A 14,789-nucleotide genomic window follows, 5' to 3' on the forward strand; every position below is an offset into this window, starting at 1 on the left:
GCCCGGCGGGCCCCCTCCCGTCGTCGTCGTGACTCCGTCCTCGACAAGCCGCCATCGTGGATCCGAGGCGGATTCGCTGCCATTTCCTGTCGCTGAGAGCTGAGAGATGCAAATTGTCGTAGGCAACGCAAAGCACAGATAAGAAAGAAAATGACCTGCACGCAACGTTGCTCTCTCATTCAGAACGGAGAAAAGATAATGCAGACACAGGCAACGGAAAAGCGCCACCGCTACGGGGATCAATAATCGAAGCAGGGAATGCGCGCGAATGCTTAGACTTCGAGCGTGGTGAATGGCGGAGCGTCCGAATCCAGCAACTCTCGCGAACCATCAACGAAGCCTCATAGGCAAAGAATTCGATGGCATGCGCCGACAGATCGATCGAAGACCACCACGATCATTAAATATTGATGAGAAGAAGTCTTAAGCAGGACTTCCACGTTGGCGCCCTCCATGAAAGTTCTACCGCAGCAGAACAACAAATGCTTTGGACCCAGCTTTTGAGACATTAGCATCATTGACCAATCGAAGCCGCAGAAAAGGTCAGTAACTTTTGGCAATCGGCCCCAGAGAGCACTCTTTCTTCTGGTGGCGGTTTGTATTGTTTGGTAGTTTAATGTCCCTGTCCTCTCCTCCATGGAACAGTGACGAAGAAGACAGAGCAGCTTTTGACCGCGGAGCATCCGACCGCTACCAGTTCGACGGCGAGCCCCGGCGGGATCTCTCTTCCCACGTGACCGGTTGGGTCACACGGGTGGGCGAAACGGTCAAAGAAGGGACGCGCGCATAAGAAAGGCACACATGCGTAGCCCCAAGAAACTTACCCATCAAGTTGATTGGCTGGCCAACCCGAACTAGGTGAGCTTGCGTAGGACCGGTATCTTTTTGGGTTCGTAAATAATTTAAGGGGAGGGCAGCTAAGGCGAAAGCGAGCGCGGGGCCCAGCTCCAGCCCGACGACACGTGGCCACGTCGAGAAGCGTACGGCGTGCGTCCACGCGGCCGTCAGCGTACGCGGGCGGTCGCGAGAGTCGCGGAGGCCTCGCAGCGGACATCGACCGCCAAAAACACCCACTTCCGTACCCATATCTCAGAACCACCAAAACCACGGCAGGGATCAGCCGTCTTTGCCCAGGTAGGAGTCACGGATCTCCGCTCGCTTTCTGGGTTGGGGCCCATCACCGAGTTAGCGAACATGGCGAACCAACGTGAGCAAGAAAGCTGAACCGTGAATCACGGTTGACAGCGTGGCAACAGGAAGCATTGATGCCGATGTGGGTCTCTTTTCAGCTACGTTCACCGGGAAGAGCGTGATTTTGTTACCAATACGGGAAGAGCGTTAAACATCATAGATTTCTCGCTACTATTTAATGTCATCCTTTCATATATAATTAATTAGGATATCGTAATAAATAATAACATTAATAACAATATTTTTCGCAACCGTAAGTTACCTCGAAGAGCACGCTTCTCTCTCCCTCTTTGTCGCAACGAGGAACGCTATAAATAAGGCGCCTGCCCCGAACGCTGATCTCTTCTCTTCTTCTTCTCTCCCCGATCTCTGTAATATTCCCTTATCTCCGATTGTTTATTGTTCGTTGCGATTCCCTAGCGATTGATCTTCTCGCCTCCTCCTCGATTCGTTTTTAGGGTGTCGATTTGGCTATAGCTCGTCAGATCTCATCGGCGAAGCGGCTCGATCGCGTTTGACTTGACATCCCTTGCTGTAATCAGGTGAGCTTTTCCTTTTTTTGTTGCATCGATCCAGAAGCAATGTCCTCTCGGCAACTTTGGTTTCTTTCTCGGTGATGGGTTTGTTTGTTCATACAATCGTTCGATTTATGCCGTGGGAGAAAACGAATATAATTGTAGCTTTTCTTTGCTCCTTTTTTTGATTGGACGGTGATGTTTTGGCTATTTCTTTGTTCATCGTTTTGATTATTTCTTTGATGGAGGTTGTTTTAAAGGCTAATCGCTCCTTTTTTCGGGGTTTAAGTCCGATTTCTTTTGCGTAGTTTGGTTTTCTTGGATTCGTTTTGCTGCAGTTGGTGATGTGTTGGAGACTTCATTGGGCAGCCAAGACCACTGTTTGGGTGATGGCGTGCCTTCTATCGCGTTTCTCCGCCTTGGTTTCCGAGTCAGCAGCCCGTTGTTTCCGAGTTTGCCCTTTGCCCGGATGATGAGCCCCATCTTCGGTGCTTCTTTGTTACGTAATAAATCGATATAATAACTAACAGTAATTGACAACGATAGAATTAATTGCCACCGGAATCAGCACGGTGAATCTGATTTTGATTGCCAGTTCCCCAACCGCCAAATCTGCTCTTTGTTTTGATCCAATTGACGGTGGACGTTTTTATAAATATTTTCCCTTGGAGATTATCTTTTCTTAAAAGCTGATGGGAATAGACTTTCTCTTAAATGTGACTCTTTGTGTCGTATGATCATGGGTGTTTGTGAGGGAGAAAAGTTTAAGACCAAATTATAAAATTATGAAAAATGATGTTTCCATTTCACGTTATCCAACATCATCGTCGTGGTTTTTTTAATGACCTTTTTATCTACTTGACTCGTTTTCTAGCTTGTTATTCATCTTGTCAGCATTTGGCGAGGTTCTTAAATATTGCTATATTATGTCTTTGTTTGTGTGATGCGTCCAATCTGGTTGAATGAATTAATTTATAAGCAGATTCTTAGAAGATTACAAGATTAAATTAATTTCATCCGTGACATGGTGCTTAGCCTTAAATACTACTTAAACAGGGTTGGTACCAATTTCTAATTGAGCATCAATGTGCGCATATTCCATAAATTTTCATAATTATAGCTCCTTATATGTTGATTGGGTAGATATTGTGCATGTATAAATCCAGGAAAATGAGCATGTGTCAGACATTTTTAGTACTATTGGAATGCCAGTATTCTATTAGTCCTTTTTGATATTGTAAAACCTAAGTTTGCCACTGTAATGGTCCTACTATTACTATCGATTCTTTCCCACAAGAATTTCATTTGGTGATCTTTTAAATCAATAATTTGGTGTTTTTTCCAATTTGTACAGCATAGGTTCTGCTGGTTAAAGTGATAAAGAATTGGTTCTTATTGATGACAACATACAAATTCAAATGATCAAATTGCCTTGTGTAAATGCTTTATAGTTGTTGCAATGATCAGGTATACACTGCGTTTATCTTCATTTTCTTCATTCTCCAAAAACTAAATATTTTTTCTGTTTAATCTGACAAATCTTTCTCAGTTTTCAAGTAGCGTCTGCTTGATGGACTGTATGCACAATTCAACTGACAAGAAGACATTGAAGAGGTGGTTTTTCATTGATAAGAGGGTCGGATAAATATACAAAAAAAGGAAAAACAGAGGCTGATTAATTCTGTGAGAGCTGGCTGTCAGATATCATACTATTGAACATAACTTTGTTGGTGGTCTTGAACCCATGGATATGAACCACAGTTCCCCTGTTCTCACTGATCCTGTACCTTTGAGCAAGTCAAGATTGGGCTTGCCATCTAACTTAACACCATATTCCCCGGTAGCAGCACCGTACTCGTCTTCTGGTTTGTATTTACAGATTCCCAGAAGAAAAGCTGGTAAACTTGATGATGTCCGAGCCACTGGTTGGCTGGACGCGATGAAATCTTCATCACCTCCTCGCAAAAAGTTAATGAACAAAGATTTCACCTCTGAATCTCAACCAGACGAAACTGATGCTGCGTACCGCACCTGGATGGTGAGTTTATGCTGCTGTTGTTTATTAAAACTGCTACCCTATGGAATTTTTATAGTGTCATAAAAAAAACATTTTGAATAACCTCATATTTGTTTGCACTCTTTCTGCAGATGAGCTATCCATCCGCTTTAACTAAGTTTCACCTCATCACAACTTATGCTAAATGCAAGAATATTGTATTGTTTTTGGACTATGATGGAACTCTTTCACCTATTGTCGACAACCCTGACCACGCATTTATGTCTGTTGCGGTGAGTTGATTTCCTACTTGCACAAACTTGTTTACTACACTAACCAAATAATGGTTAGTGTAGTAAACAATATTTAATCTCTCGTCTGCTGTTTAGGGTTTTATTTTTCTTCATTGTGATCATTTAATTTGTTTCAGATGCGAAGCGCTGTAAAAAAAGTTGCCAAGTACTTCCCAACTGCAATTATTAGTGGGAGGTCCCGTGACAAGGTAATGCTTTTTATTTGGGTGGTAATTATATATAAATGAATACACTTTAACGTGTTATTTAATGATATTAAGAAAACACTTGTTCGTTCTAGGTCTACGAATTTGTGAGGCTATCAGAACTGCATTATGCTGGCAGTCATGGGATGGACATAATGGGCCCAATCAGAGAATCTGAGTCTGTTGATGACCATCCAGGCTGCATCAGAACAACTGATGAGCAGGTTGAACTAACACGACATGCAGTTTGTATTTGTGATCCTGTTAAATATCTTGTTTAACCATGGTTATGGTTCGAACAAATGATGATGTTATATTCATAATTCAGCATCTAAGAAAGAAAATTCTACATTATTGTTGGCTTGCTATCTAGCTGCTGATTCATTCTTGGTAACAGGGTAAAGAGGTCCACCTATTCCAGCCTGCTAGCGAGTTTCTGCCAATGATCAATGAGGTAGGACTGGCTGCCATCTTCAACAACTACTAGTTCCTGTCATCCATATTATTCCTGAAAGATTGTTTTGAATGATAGGTGTACGACTCTCTCGATGAGATCACCAAAGATATTATAGGTGTCAAAGTCGAGAGTAACAAGTTCTGCGTCTCTGTGCATTACCGCAACGTTGACGAGAAGGTAAAAGAAGTAAAAGCTTTATTTTAGTTACCCAACCTAAAAGAAGAATTTGCACCTGATGATTTTTATGTATATTTCAGATGTGGGAAGAAGTTGGAAAGCGTGTTTTTGGCTTTCTAAAGGGTTTCCCACGTTTGCGAGTCACCCATGGGCGGAAGGTGAACACAAACTTTAGGCCAGAAAAAGTTGGAAGATTTCTATGAACTCTTGTAAGATTGATTCTTCTTCTTTCTTCAGGTTTTAGAGGTCCGTCCTGTGATTGACTGGAATAAAGGTAAAGCTGTCGAGTTTCTTCTCGAATCACTCGGGCTTAGCCATCGTGATGATGTACTTGCGATATACGTTGGAGATGATCGTACCGATGAGGATGCATTCAAGGTATACTAGAAGGAAACTTGTTACTCGAAATTACGCTAGTTTTGTTATATTTTCTTTCTTATAATTCGAAACTTGGCAGGTCTTGAGGGAGAGTAACCGTGGATTTGGTATACTGGTATCCACCCTCCCTAAAGAAACTAATGCCTTCTACTCTCTCAGAGACCCGTCTGAGGTGACTTAATATCTGTTCGTTCCCCATTTACTTCCATTGTACGTGTGGTACGTGAATATAATACTCGCTATTCTTCTCTTGCAGGTACTAGAATTTCTCAAGTCCCTCGTGAGATGGAACAAGTCCCAAGCATTATTACAAACCAAAGATCATATAACTAAATCATAAGCCATCATATATATATATATATATATATGGTTATCTTTTTATTCTGCATTTGTTAATTGTTGTCAAAGTTCAATGGCCATGTTCCCCCGTTTCTACTTGTTAATTCAGTATATGTTCTGGTCATCCAATGTTGAATGCAGGAGCAACTTTTGGGAAATCATTTGTTAATCGTAATTTAGCTTTGAAACAGGTTCATCTCAAATCGTAATTTAAGATTTGAGTCTATTAGGAGCTAATGGCTAATTGAAGTACCAACAACAAAACGACAGTTTCTTTGAACACGAGCAAAGAATACCATACCAGAGTGACCCTCAATGATTGCATAAAGGAAATTACGTAACGAACAATAAAGGAGAAAATATTATATATCCATATGAAAGTTTACACCAACGAAGCATTCCACATTCCACAAGAAATGATAAGGAGATTACGATATGATGGGTGGAAATAATGATGGGAGCTTATAGATGATAAGGAAGCAGGGGAGGACTGCCCTGGGATCAAATACCAGGAGCTCCCCGTTCCCCAGGCTCACCGAATCGACCTCCCGCTCGGGGTCTGACTCTCCTCTGACTCGGCCCGCGATGACCCGGCACACCAGCATCCCCCTCCGCCCGGCCCCGCCGCCCCCGCTCGCGTGCGCCCCGCCGCTGCCCGCGAAGGTCCGCACCCCCTCCACCTTCCTCCCCGCCGACCACACCGCGCTGCGCGCCACCCCCGCGTCGTAGACCACGCTCCCCGCGCGGCCGCTGTGGAACCGCATCATCTCGTTCCCGTCGGCGGCGCAGCGCGCGTCGTCGGCCCGGGCGCGAACCGACGCCCGGTGCTCCTCGAACCGCGCCACCGTCCGGGCCGGGTTGTGGACCCGGAACAGCATCTCGATCTCGCTCGGGAACGCCGCCGCCGCCGCCGAGCCGTCGACTCCGCCTGCCCCGGAGGAGCACCAGCTCGAGCTGAAGATGATCTCCACGACCCGCCGCGACGAGTGGCCTGCCGGCAGCTCCGTTAGCGTGGGGATGGGCTCCGCGCGGGCGGGCCCCACTAGCTCGGACGCAGACACCGACGGCGGCGACGCCCACGGACGGGGTGTTCTTGGTTTGTGCTTGGATTTGGGCCTCGTGTTGTGCCGGGGCTTCTTCGGAATCGAGGAGGAGCAGGAAGGGTAGTTAGGGGCCAGCAAGATGACGTCTTTAACGGTGTGAGATGCGCTACTGCAGGAAACGGAGGAGAGCAGCGGCTTCTTAGCAGAAGAAGAAGACGAAGATGACCGCGTCGGCGAGTAGACGACATCTTCCACGGCGTTAGACTTGCAGTGCAGTGACTTCACCCACCCCGTCGCCATTTAACAGCGACGGTGACGGCTATGTCGGCCCAATACAATGTCGACGGTGACGGATGTGACGGCCAAAAACAGAATAGAAGTAACGAACCAGAACACAAAAGAGAAGGAGAGAGCCGATGAAGAAGAAGGTTAGAGGAGGAGGAGGTGGTGGCGGTGAGTGGTCGGTCCTCTTGGTAATGTAAGTAGGGCGGTGGGTTTTCGTTTATGGGTTTGCTTTAGGTGGAGCTCAATTTATTTTCCACCACATTTATGGTCGGTTGGGTAAAGTGTAGTTGGGATAAGCATTGGGAACAAGTGGCCGATTACTGTTAATGTTACTTTTTTTGTTTTACTTTCTTTTCTCATATGATTATGTTTTTTTATATAATTTTAATATATATATATATATCTTTTCAAAGAATAAATCATAAAGATAGATTTTTATCAATATATTTAAAATAATCTATAAAAAAATCTTTATCAATTAAACTAGATTCTTTATATATATATGGTTGATGTTCCTGTTGTTTGAACTTTGGTCAGCATTGCAATGATCTCACTCACACCTTTGATTGATGTTGGACCAGCAAGGGTTGATGATTTCAGTATTCCACCAAAACCAGAGAGGAGGAATAAATGAGATCTGACCGAGTGGTGCTGCCTGCCATGTCCAGTCCATGATAAATATCTCAGACCAATCTATAGTTTAATTATAGTTAATCTTTGACATTCAAGATCCAACAAAGAGAATGCCTTCTCATACATAGCCATAGTGTTGCTGTGGAGAGATAGAGATGAAAGGCAAAACTTCAATGCTCAGCAGCATTCTTGGTGGATTAACCGAGAGGAATGATGGCGAAGAGGGATTTTGGAGTCACCCACTGAGTCGGCAACAAAAGCAGCATCACCATCACCATCATCATCATGTGCAATTTGCAGTAGCGCAAGAAGGCCTGTTGTTGATGGAAGTAAAGGTGACCCAGAAACCAAGCTCTTATCCTGTCCCTACCTCACTTGGAATCATTATTACCGCCACTTCCGCTGATGGGATCTGCAGTCAAAGAGTCGTTCGATGTGTTGCTCGGGTGAAATCCCAAGTATAGTTCTTCTTGAGGAGACATTGCTCTACACAGAAGCAGAGGATAGAATGGAAGAGGTACTACGAAAGGAAGGGGCTCTTTTCTTCGTCATCTCTGTTCCTTCAGCAGCACATCATCGACCCAGGAAAGAACGCAGCTTTGAGATCAAATTGGAATGATGAGAAGAGGGAAGAGGTCTCGGAAATCTCGAGGTGATGGAGCTGCTGGATCAAGTGAAGCCTGAAACGAGTGTGGGGTTTGAGGAGGGGGGGCAGATGAGGCCACCACCGACAGACAGCCTTTCTTCTCTCACGCCTGCTTCGTGAGACGACTCGGAGAGCGAGAGAGCTTTTGGGCCGGGCGTGCCCCTCGGACAACTCGGTGCCTGCCGGACTCGCTCTCTTCCTCGGTTGGGCTCAGTGGCACTCGGTCGAACACCTGTTGCGCAACCCATATAAAAAAGGTATCTGGTCATCATTATAGCTAATTATAATCTTATACAATGTTAATCGTGTCATCGATACAAACCTTGTGGGATGGATATTTTAGAATGTCAAATATGATTTCATGAACTGTTAGTCGTGTCAAATATGATTTTGGAGTCACTCTTAATTAGGTTTTGATTCTTCAGATTCTCTAATTAATATGAGATTAATTGCAACTCTACCAATTGTGCACAAATAATTAAATGATAAATACTGGAAAAATAGAAAAAAAAAAAGGAAAGAGAAGAATAGATGATTATACATAATGACAATATAGGATTTAGGAGATTGCGAGAATTCATTTTTATACATTATAGGATGACGATCTTATAAACAAATGTTAGATTGGAGAAGATAGAAAAATATAATCCTTGCATAGAAATAAATGCCAACAAACATGCCTTGGTTGTTTGTTTTGTGATGGTGATGATGTTGTTTAAGAGACAATGAACAATAGCAAATGGTTCCATACAAAGATGTGAAACGACAAGGAGAGGACATGTAACATGTGAAGGGCATCAAATTGATCTTAGCTTTTCCTTATTAGTTAGTGAGTTATCATTTTATTTTAGGAGTGATCCAACCAGAATGCATGGCTGTAATACTTCATTATATTTTTGTTGCCATGCATTCATTGTGACTTTACAATGCCATTAGTATCAACCATTGAAATTGGGTAAGGGAAAAAGGGTTTCAGGTGAATTGCTTACTGATGGAAGTGTCTCACCATCTTTGATCACCTTCTGTTCTATAGAAAATGCAACATAGACACAGAGCTTACATTCACATTATTTTAGCAAGAGAGAGACAGACAGAGAGAGAGAGAGAGAGAGAGAGAGAGAGAGGGAGAGAGAGGAATATTACTTGATGATGGGGACACTCTTCTATGACTTTATTCTCCTAGAAAGCTTAAAAAAAGGGCTTCATTTCAGCCTCTTGTTGGGGTATCTAGCTTTTGATGATTTCACTTTGTGAGGAGTAAAGTGATGCCAATCTGAACTTGATAGCAGCATCCTACTACATCAGTAGACATTATGTTCTGTCATGAACTTGAGGGGAAGTTGAAGACTGTAGCTGAAGAATCCTTGGAAGTGGAACATCTCAAACAGATCATTCTCATTTACAAAACTGACAAAGATCAAAAGTAATTAGGTAGGTCATGTGTAATATCTGAAGAAATGGAGAAAAATCCGGCACCGTTCTAAAGCAATTCTATGATGCTTTTATTTATGCTAAAACTAAGTGCAGTGAATTCCATCTTCAAAGTTCCCTTCAATCCAATAATCCACAGAGCAATAATGTCTTCGAGGCCCATGGTTCTCTCCTCGGCATGATCAAGAGCTCACATAAGCTAGATCCAGTCCATGGATTAGTCACTCGTGTTTTTATTAGCGGCGATCCACTGAAATTTTGGAGACAATATCTTAAAAAAAATTTATCTACATTGAAAGTTCTACAGATCTTAAATTAAAAAAAAATAAAATTATGTTTTCGTTGCGAATCTTAATGCAACTTTTTCAGATGATTTTTTTTCCCATTATGGCGAGATTTTAGAGTGATAATTAGCAGACATAGTGGTATTTATGTGATTGTAACAAAAAACAAAAAACAAAATGGTTAGAGTTCTACTAATTGTTCATGACCATCTGTTCTTTGTTATTAATATACATAACCATGTTTCTGTCCCAAGATAAATTACTAGAATAAAAGAAATGAGAATCAAACCTGACCATGTTTTTTCTCTATTAACTAGTTCCTTTGAGGTTGTCAATAATTCTTCATTCCCTACTCAATGCTACTGTTCTTACATGATTTCTGCTGCTGCCATCACTGCTTGTTCAAGTCCTCTTAGCTTCATCCCTGAAGCATTCTCCAAAAGACAAAAAAAAAAACTGAGGTAGCCATGGATACTGGCCTATTTTAATCTTTGTCTGATCTCCAACTTTTTGCTCCTTTGATATTTATCTAGCTAGCAATCAACTAATGTATGTTATGAAGTTTATTGATGTGGCAGATATAAACGAAGGATTTCAGGTGACAAAATTTCAAGGCACCAATTTATTCTGGTTTCCGAAGACAAAATAATTGGTTTGATCTTAGAACATCCCTTCAGTTCATCTTTCCATGCCATTTCTACGAATAAGCCTATTTCTGAAAGCACAAATCGAAGCAGAATTTATTTGGAGGGATATGTTGACAAATCCACGATCAAGATTCTGAAGTTCTATGTGTGTAATTTAGATACTGTAAGGGAGAGATGTTCATTGCCGATTCACTACATGGTGTTGTTGTTTCAGTAAAACTTATGAATCAAGAAAACAAACAAACGGTTGCTTCTGGAATGACTGCAGACAAACAAAATCATTCATCAAGAGATTATACTTTCATAGAGGCTCCTTATCATGTGATAAAACCAAGCAGGGATTTGTTCGACCTGATTCAAATGCTCAAGACATTCAAGTGCTAAGAACAAAGCTCAAGACATACCTTGATCATATATGATATGATGATGCAAATTTGAAGTGAATCAGAGTCCTCATCCTCCTCCTCAACCGTAACACCGGCAGAAAGAGGGGGGGCGAAAGACTCCGCTTCCACGACCATCCCCGTCATTATTGTTCATGCTCAAGCCGAGGCGAAGAAGCGTAGGCCACAGACACCAACAACAGAGATTCAGAGATTATTAGAATGGCATTCTAAGAGAAAAATAAATAAACCAGGATGTCATTATTCTACTAACCATGGCCTGACATGGGTAATGTGCCTTCCTATCATGACCACTTAATCCTCAATATTTAACATCTTAGATGTGGAAATCTCTGGCTATTGTATGGAGCGGCAGTCAGGTCTGTCCAGTATGCTGGAATATGATCATGGTAGGTATTGAATAAAGTTAAGGCCATCATTTAACATCTAAAGATTACATTTAATACAATAAAAAGTGTCCAGTTTCGAATCAGCACACAGTGCAAGAGAAGTTGATGTTCTGTGCCACTCTAATAGGAATCATCTGAGGACAAATTTTGGGGATGGGTGAGACAGATCTGTGTCTGTGCAAGTCAGAGATAATCTTTAGAGAACAGCCATCCTTCTTCAATTGCATGTTAAAGATAAACATCTCATATTCACATCAAGGGTGAGACCATGTTCTGGCACTGCAAGACTTCTCTGACTCTTCTCATCTCTCATGTGTGCCGAGTGGGTTCCCCACCTCAGTGCCTGGTTTGGATTTGGAAACATGAATGAAATCCACAAATGCCTTGCAACAACGGGAGTCCCTGCAATGTGCTTTAGACCTGCTGCTGTACTTGGCAACTGGTTGCACCACTTAAAACCACACTCCTCATCACTAGGTGGCAGTGAAGAAGGTCTGCCAACAACAGGTTACACCATCCAAAACCAATCCCCACAATTAGGTGGCAGTGAAGGTTTCAGGTCCCTGCACATCTAGCCAAATCCATTTAATAGGCAAGATAAAAGAAGCACCAATCACATGATTTCTTCTTCTTCGATGCATCGACAGAACAGTAGGGGACCGAGGACCACAAGCATCAGACTGGGAGTCTCCAAGGAGAGATAAAGATTGATTGCATTGGATTTTGCTGGTTTCATGTTCTTATGACGGATCTCCAACTCATGCTAATCCGCGGTGGAGAGACGACAACCAAAAGGGGATTCAGATGAGCTCCCACTAGTTAACTTTCTCCAAGAGTTCAAATTTGTCCATGTCTTGTAGCTATCTATCTGGCCACATGTTTCTTCCCAATCCCATTAGGGAAGACTATACATTGTCAACTGGAACTCTTGTGGATCGATCATGCATGATGGTTCCTCTGTAACCAAACAAATGCACATACCAACAACCACATGTTCCTCACGCTCGCAGAGATCTCTGATCCAGAAGTCACAAGGGATGCAAATTTGCTAAGCCAACAACACATCAAATGGGTCCTAATCTACTTTTGCAAATTTAAGGTTTTGTCTCCTCTGTTAGCACATCATCAACAATAATTGGTACCACTGCTACTGCTACTGCTACTGCTACTGCTACTGCTAGCTACCATCACTCCCAGGATGGATGATCATCATCGACCAATGTCTTCGAGCCGCCCGAGAACTGTTTTGATGTCTGGCCTCATGGTAGGCGACGGAGAGCAACAAGCCACTGCCAGGTGAAAGAGCATCACCAGACCTTCTTCATTACTAGAATTCTGATTTATACTCTCCTTTAGGAGCTCCGAGGTGAACACATCAGAGACTTTATGCTCGAGAACCAAAATTCTCAAGGACGAGGGCAGATGAAGATCCTTCGATTGCAAGAAATCGTTATTGATGGGATCCTTTTGAGTGAGCATTTCGAGCAAGACGACCCCCAAGCTGTAGACGTCGGTCTCCCTGCTGGCATCTTTCATCTTCATCAGCTCAGGGGCTTTGTAGCCCTGAGCTGCTGAGGCTTCAAGCATTTCCTGGGTTTCAGCTGGATTCAGTATGATGTGCAAACCGAAATCCGAGAGGCGAGGCTGGAAATCAGCATCGAGTAAAATGTTGTTCGATTTGAGGTTGCCATGGATTATGGTCTTCTCATACCCATTGTGCAGGTGATCCAGCCCCCCGGCGATGCCACAAGACAATTTGTAGATGATATCCCATCTGTGCGATTCAGCAACACCAGCTGCCAATGATAGAAGAGATTTCTGCATGAGCAATTCTACATTCCAATTTGAAAGCAGGTAGCAAAAAGGAAGCATGCTCTGATCCAAATTATCAACAATCGAAAAGAAGATCATTAACTCGAATATTAAGCTCAAATGCCACAAAGTTGCAAGGTTGAACCTTAAGAAGATCACATCGCTGAAACGGTAGATGGAAAAACTCACCTCTCAGGAGCTGTGCTAGAGTCCCTGCGGCATAGAAAGGATGCACAAAGAGCTTCTCCCCCTTCGGCCCCACATACATGGCCCTCATCGGCACCAGATTCGGGTGCCGGACCGATCCCAACGTCCGGACTGCCGGCAGCACCTCCTCGGTCCGGCCAACGCAATCTGGCCGGACGAACCGGAGCAACACCACCGAGTTGCTCTTCTGAATGCTAGCCCGATAAAGCGTCCCGTACCCCGACTTGGCGACCACCTCCCCCGGCGCGTCCAAGATGTCGTGGGCCGTCAAACTCTCCCCTCCGGCGAACTTGATAAGCTCCTCCGCCTGCAATTCCTCCTCTCCCCCATATCGAACACCACCGCCGTCCTCCAAGGAGCCGCCTTTGCTCCTCCTCGACGAAAATCTCCTCCGATAACAGTAATACCACGCGTACAGGAGGAGGAGGGAAAGGAACGAGAAGGTTAAGCCCAAAAGGATCCTGACTCCCTGGTTTTTCCCCATGTCCCCTCTCCGACGCTTTGATCTACCTGCGAGGACTAAAAAAAGCTTCCATTTTCTGTCAGAAAAAAAAGAAGAAAAAGCGCTTTTTTTCCTCGATGGAGTGGGGATTAGATTAGGAATTACAGAGATTCGAAGCTTCGGATCTGAGAGGAGCGACGAAGCGAGCAACAAGATTCGGTGCCTTCCGCTCGGATTGAAGTCCGACGAAGGAAGAAGAACCCTGGCGATACCTCTGGTCGGGTTTCTCGGAGTGTGTGGAGAGCAAAAGGAGCTGCTTTTGGTGGTTCGAGTAAGGGAAAAGGGGAGGGAAAAGAGTCGGGGGTATATGAAGGGCGTGGAGTAAACGTGGAACGTTTTGGTTTGATGTCTTAGCTGTTCGGTGCCTTACGCCGTGTTTTGTTATCGATAAGGAGGCGACACGCGATGACGCCGATTGCCGATCGGCTGTTTGGTCCGTCCCAGCCATCACGCGTCTATTTTGTATGTAAACGACATCATACGACATCACAATAAGAAGTCCTAATGTTCCCATTTTTGTGTGCTCTATCGAAGCAACTCACAATAAGAAGTTCTTATTTTTTGGTATTTTTTTTATCACAGTAAATAAAAAAATGGTAATGATTTTTATTATAATACATTTAGAAGATTTTTTTCTAATAAAATCTTTTTTTATTTTTAATCTTATAAAATGATCTTTTAAACCGAGTATTAATGTAATTTAATTATAGGGACGGATGAACTTAAGAACTTGGCGAATTAAAATACTGTATTGTCGATCCCGAGGAGAGGGTAGGGTGATGGGGTTAGGATGATGCATCATGGTGTTGTTAGGCCTGAAACCTCATATCATTAGAGAGCATGTGGACAAAAGAAGAGGAATTAGCCGTCCACGTCGTACGAATTAGATGATGATTAAATAGGACAAGTCTTACTGTGGTGGTGTTGTTATCCATGGAATTATCCTCGTCCATG

At 43.3% G+C, this 14,789-nt stretch overlaps 3 protein-coding genes across 8 annotated transcripts; 1 reads left to right on the top strand and 2 right to left on the bottom strand.

Annotated features, from left to right (window-relative positions):
• The first annotated feature begins 1,501 nt into the window (after positions 1–1,501).
• On the top strand, positions 1,502–7,212 carry LOC135652421 (probable trehalose-phosphate phosphatase G). Of its 3 annotated transcripts, XM_065173341.1 has the most exons (13): positions 1,502–1,562; positions 1,650–1,733; positions 3,061–3,173; positions 3,256–3,744; positions 3,855–3,995; positions 4,133–4,204; positions 4,297–4,425; positions 4,599–4,655; positions 4,734–4,835; positions 4,916–4,993; positions 5,073–5,213; positions 5,293–5,385; positions 5,470–7,212. In XM_065173341.1, exons 4-13 carry the CDS (start codon positions 3,451–3,453, stop codon positions 5,551–5,553), a joined length of 1,191 nt encoding a protein of 396 aa, XP_065029413.1. In that variant the 5' UTR covers positions 1,502–1,562; positions 1,650–1,733; positions 3,061–3,173; positions 3,256–3,450; the 3' UTR covers positions 5,554–7,212. The 3 variants fall into 3 exon arrangements, with proteins under 3 accessions (XP_065029413.1, XP_065029410.1, XP_065029420.1); XM_065173338.1 differs by having other exon boundaries at positions 1,538–1,733; XM_065173348.1 differs by having other exon boundaries at positions 1,538–1,733; positions 3,066–3,173.
• On the bottom strand, positions 5,891–6,895 carry LOC135652434 (uncharacterized). The gene has a single exon (XM_065173364.1). The coding sequence runs from the start codon at positions 6,893–6,895 to the stop codon at positions 5,981–5,983; it is 915 nt and encodes a 304-aa protein (XP_065029436.1). The 3' UTR covers positions 5,891–5,980.
• Positions 7,213–7,355: 143 nt separating the features above from the next.
• Positions 7,356–14,292, bottom strand: LOC135652407 (putative kinase-like protein TMKL1). 4 transcript variants are annotated; one of them, XM_065173318.1, is made up of 4 exons: positions 13,941–14,292; positions 13,316–13,852; positions 10,926–13,110; positions 7,356–8,391 (listed from the first exon to the last, which is right to left on the bottom strand). In XM_065173318.1, the coding sequence occupies exons 1-3, from the start codon at positions 14,281–14,283 to the stop codon at positions 12,524–12,526; spliced, it is 1,467 nt and encodes a 488-aa protein (XP_065029390.1). In that variant the 5' UTR covers positions 14,284–14,292; the 3' UTR covers positions 7,356–8,391; positions 10,926–12,523. The 4 variants fall into 4 exon arrangements, with proteins under 4 accessions (XP_065029390.1, XP_065029399.1, XP_065029380.1 ...); XM_065173327.1 differs by lacking the exon at positions 7,356–8,391 and adding an exon at positions 9,531–9,840 and having other exon boundaries at positions 13,316–13,843; XM_065173308.1 differs by lacking the exon at positions 7,356–8,391 and adding an exon at positions 9,531–9,566.
• Positions 14,293–14,789: the final 497 nt, after the last annotated feature.

Source organism: Musa acuminata, chromosome BXJ1-4 (assembly GCF_036884655.1).
Source record: "Musa acuminata AAA Group cultivar baxijiao chromosome BXJ1-4, Cavendish_Baxijiao_AAA, whole genome shotgun sequence".
Classification (NCBI taxonomy): Eukaryota; Viridiplantae; Streptophyta; class Magnoliopsida; order Zingiberales; family Musaceae; genus Musa; species Musa acuminata.

Bases quoted from the DNA above. Each gene is read 5' to 3' on its own strand.
- LOC135652407 (XM_065173318.1), bottom strand. From the start codon at position 14,283: ATGGCTGGGACGGACCAAACAGCCGATCGGCAATCGGCGTCATCGCGT. The intron at 13,853-13,940 runs GTAATTCCTAAT...AGCTTTTTTTAG, and splicing joins ATCCGAAGCTTCGAATCTCT to TCCTCGCAGGTAGATCAAAG. The intron at 13,111-13,315 runs GTGAGTTTTTCC...TATCATTGGCAG, and splicing joins TCTAGCACAGCTCCTGAGAG to CTGGTGTTGCTGAATCGCAC.
- LOC135652434 (XM_065173364.1), bottom strand. From the start codon at position 6,895: ATGGCGACGGGGTGGGTGAAGTCACTGCACTGCAAGTCTAACGCCGTG.
- LOC135652421 (XM_065173341.1), top strand. From the start codon at position 3,451: ATGGATATGAACCACAGTTCCCCTGTTCTCACTGATCCTGTACCTTTG. The intron at 4,836-4,915 runs GTAAAAGAAGTA...TGTATATTTCAG, and splicing joins ACCGCAACGTTGACGAGAAG to ATGTGGGAAGAAGTTGGAAA. The intron at 5,214-5,292 runs GTATACTAGAAG...GAAACTTGGCAG, and splicing joins CCGATGAGGATGCATTCAAG to GTCTTGAGGGAGAGTAACCG.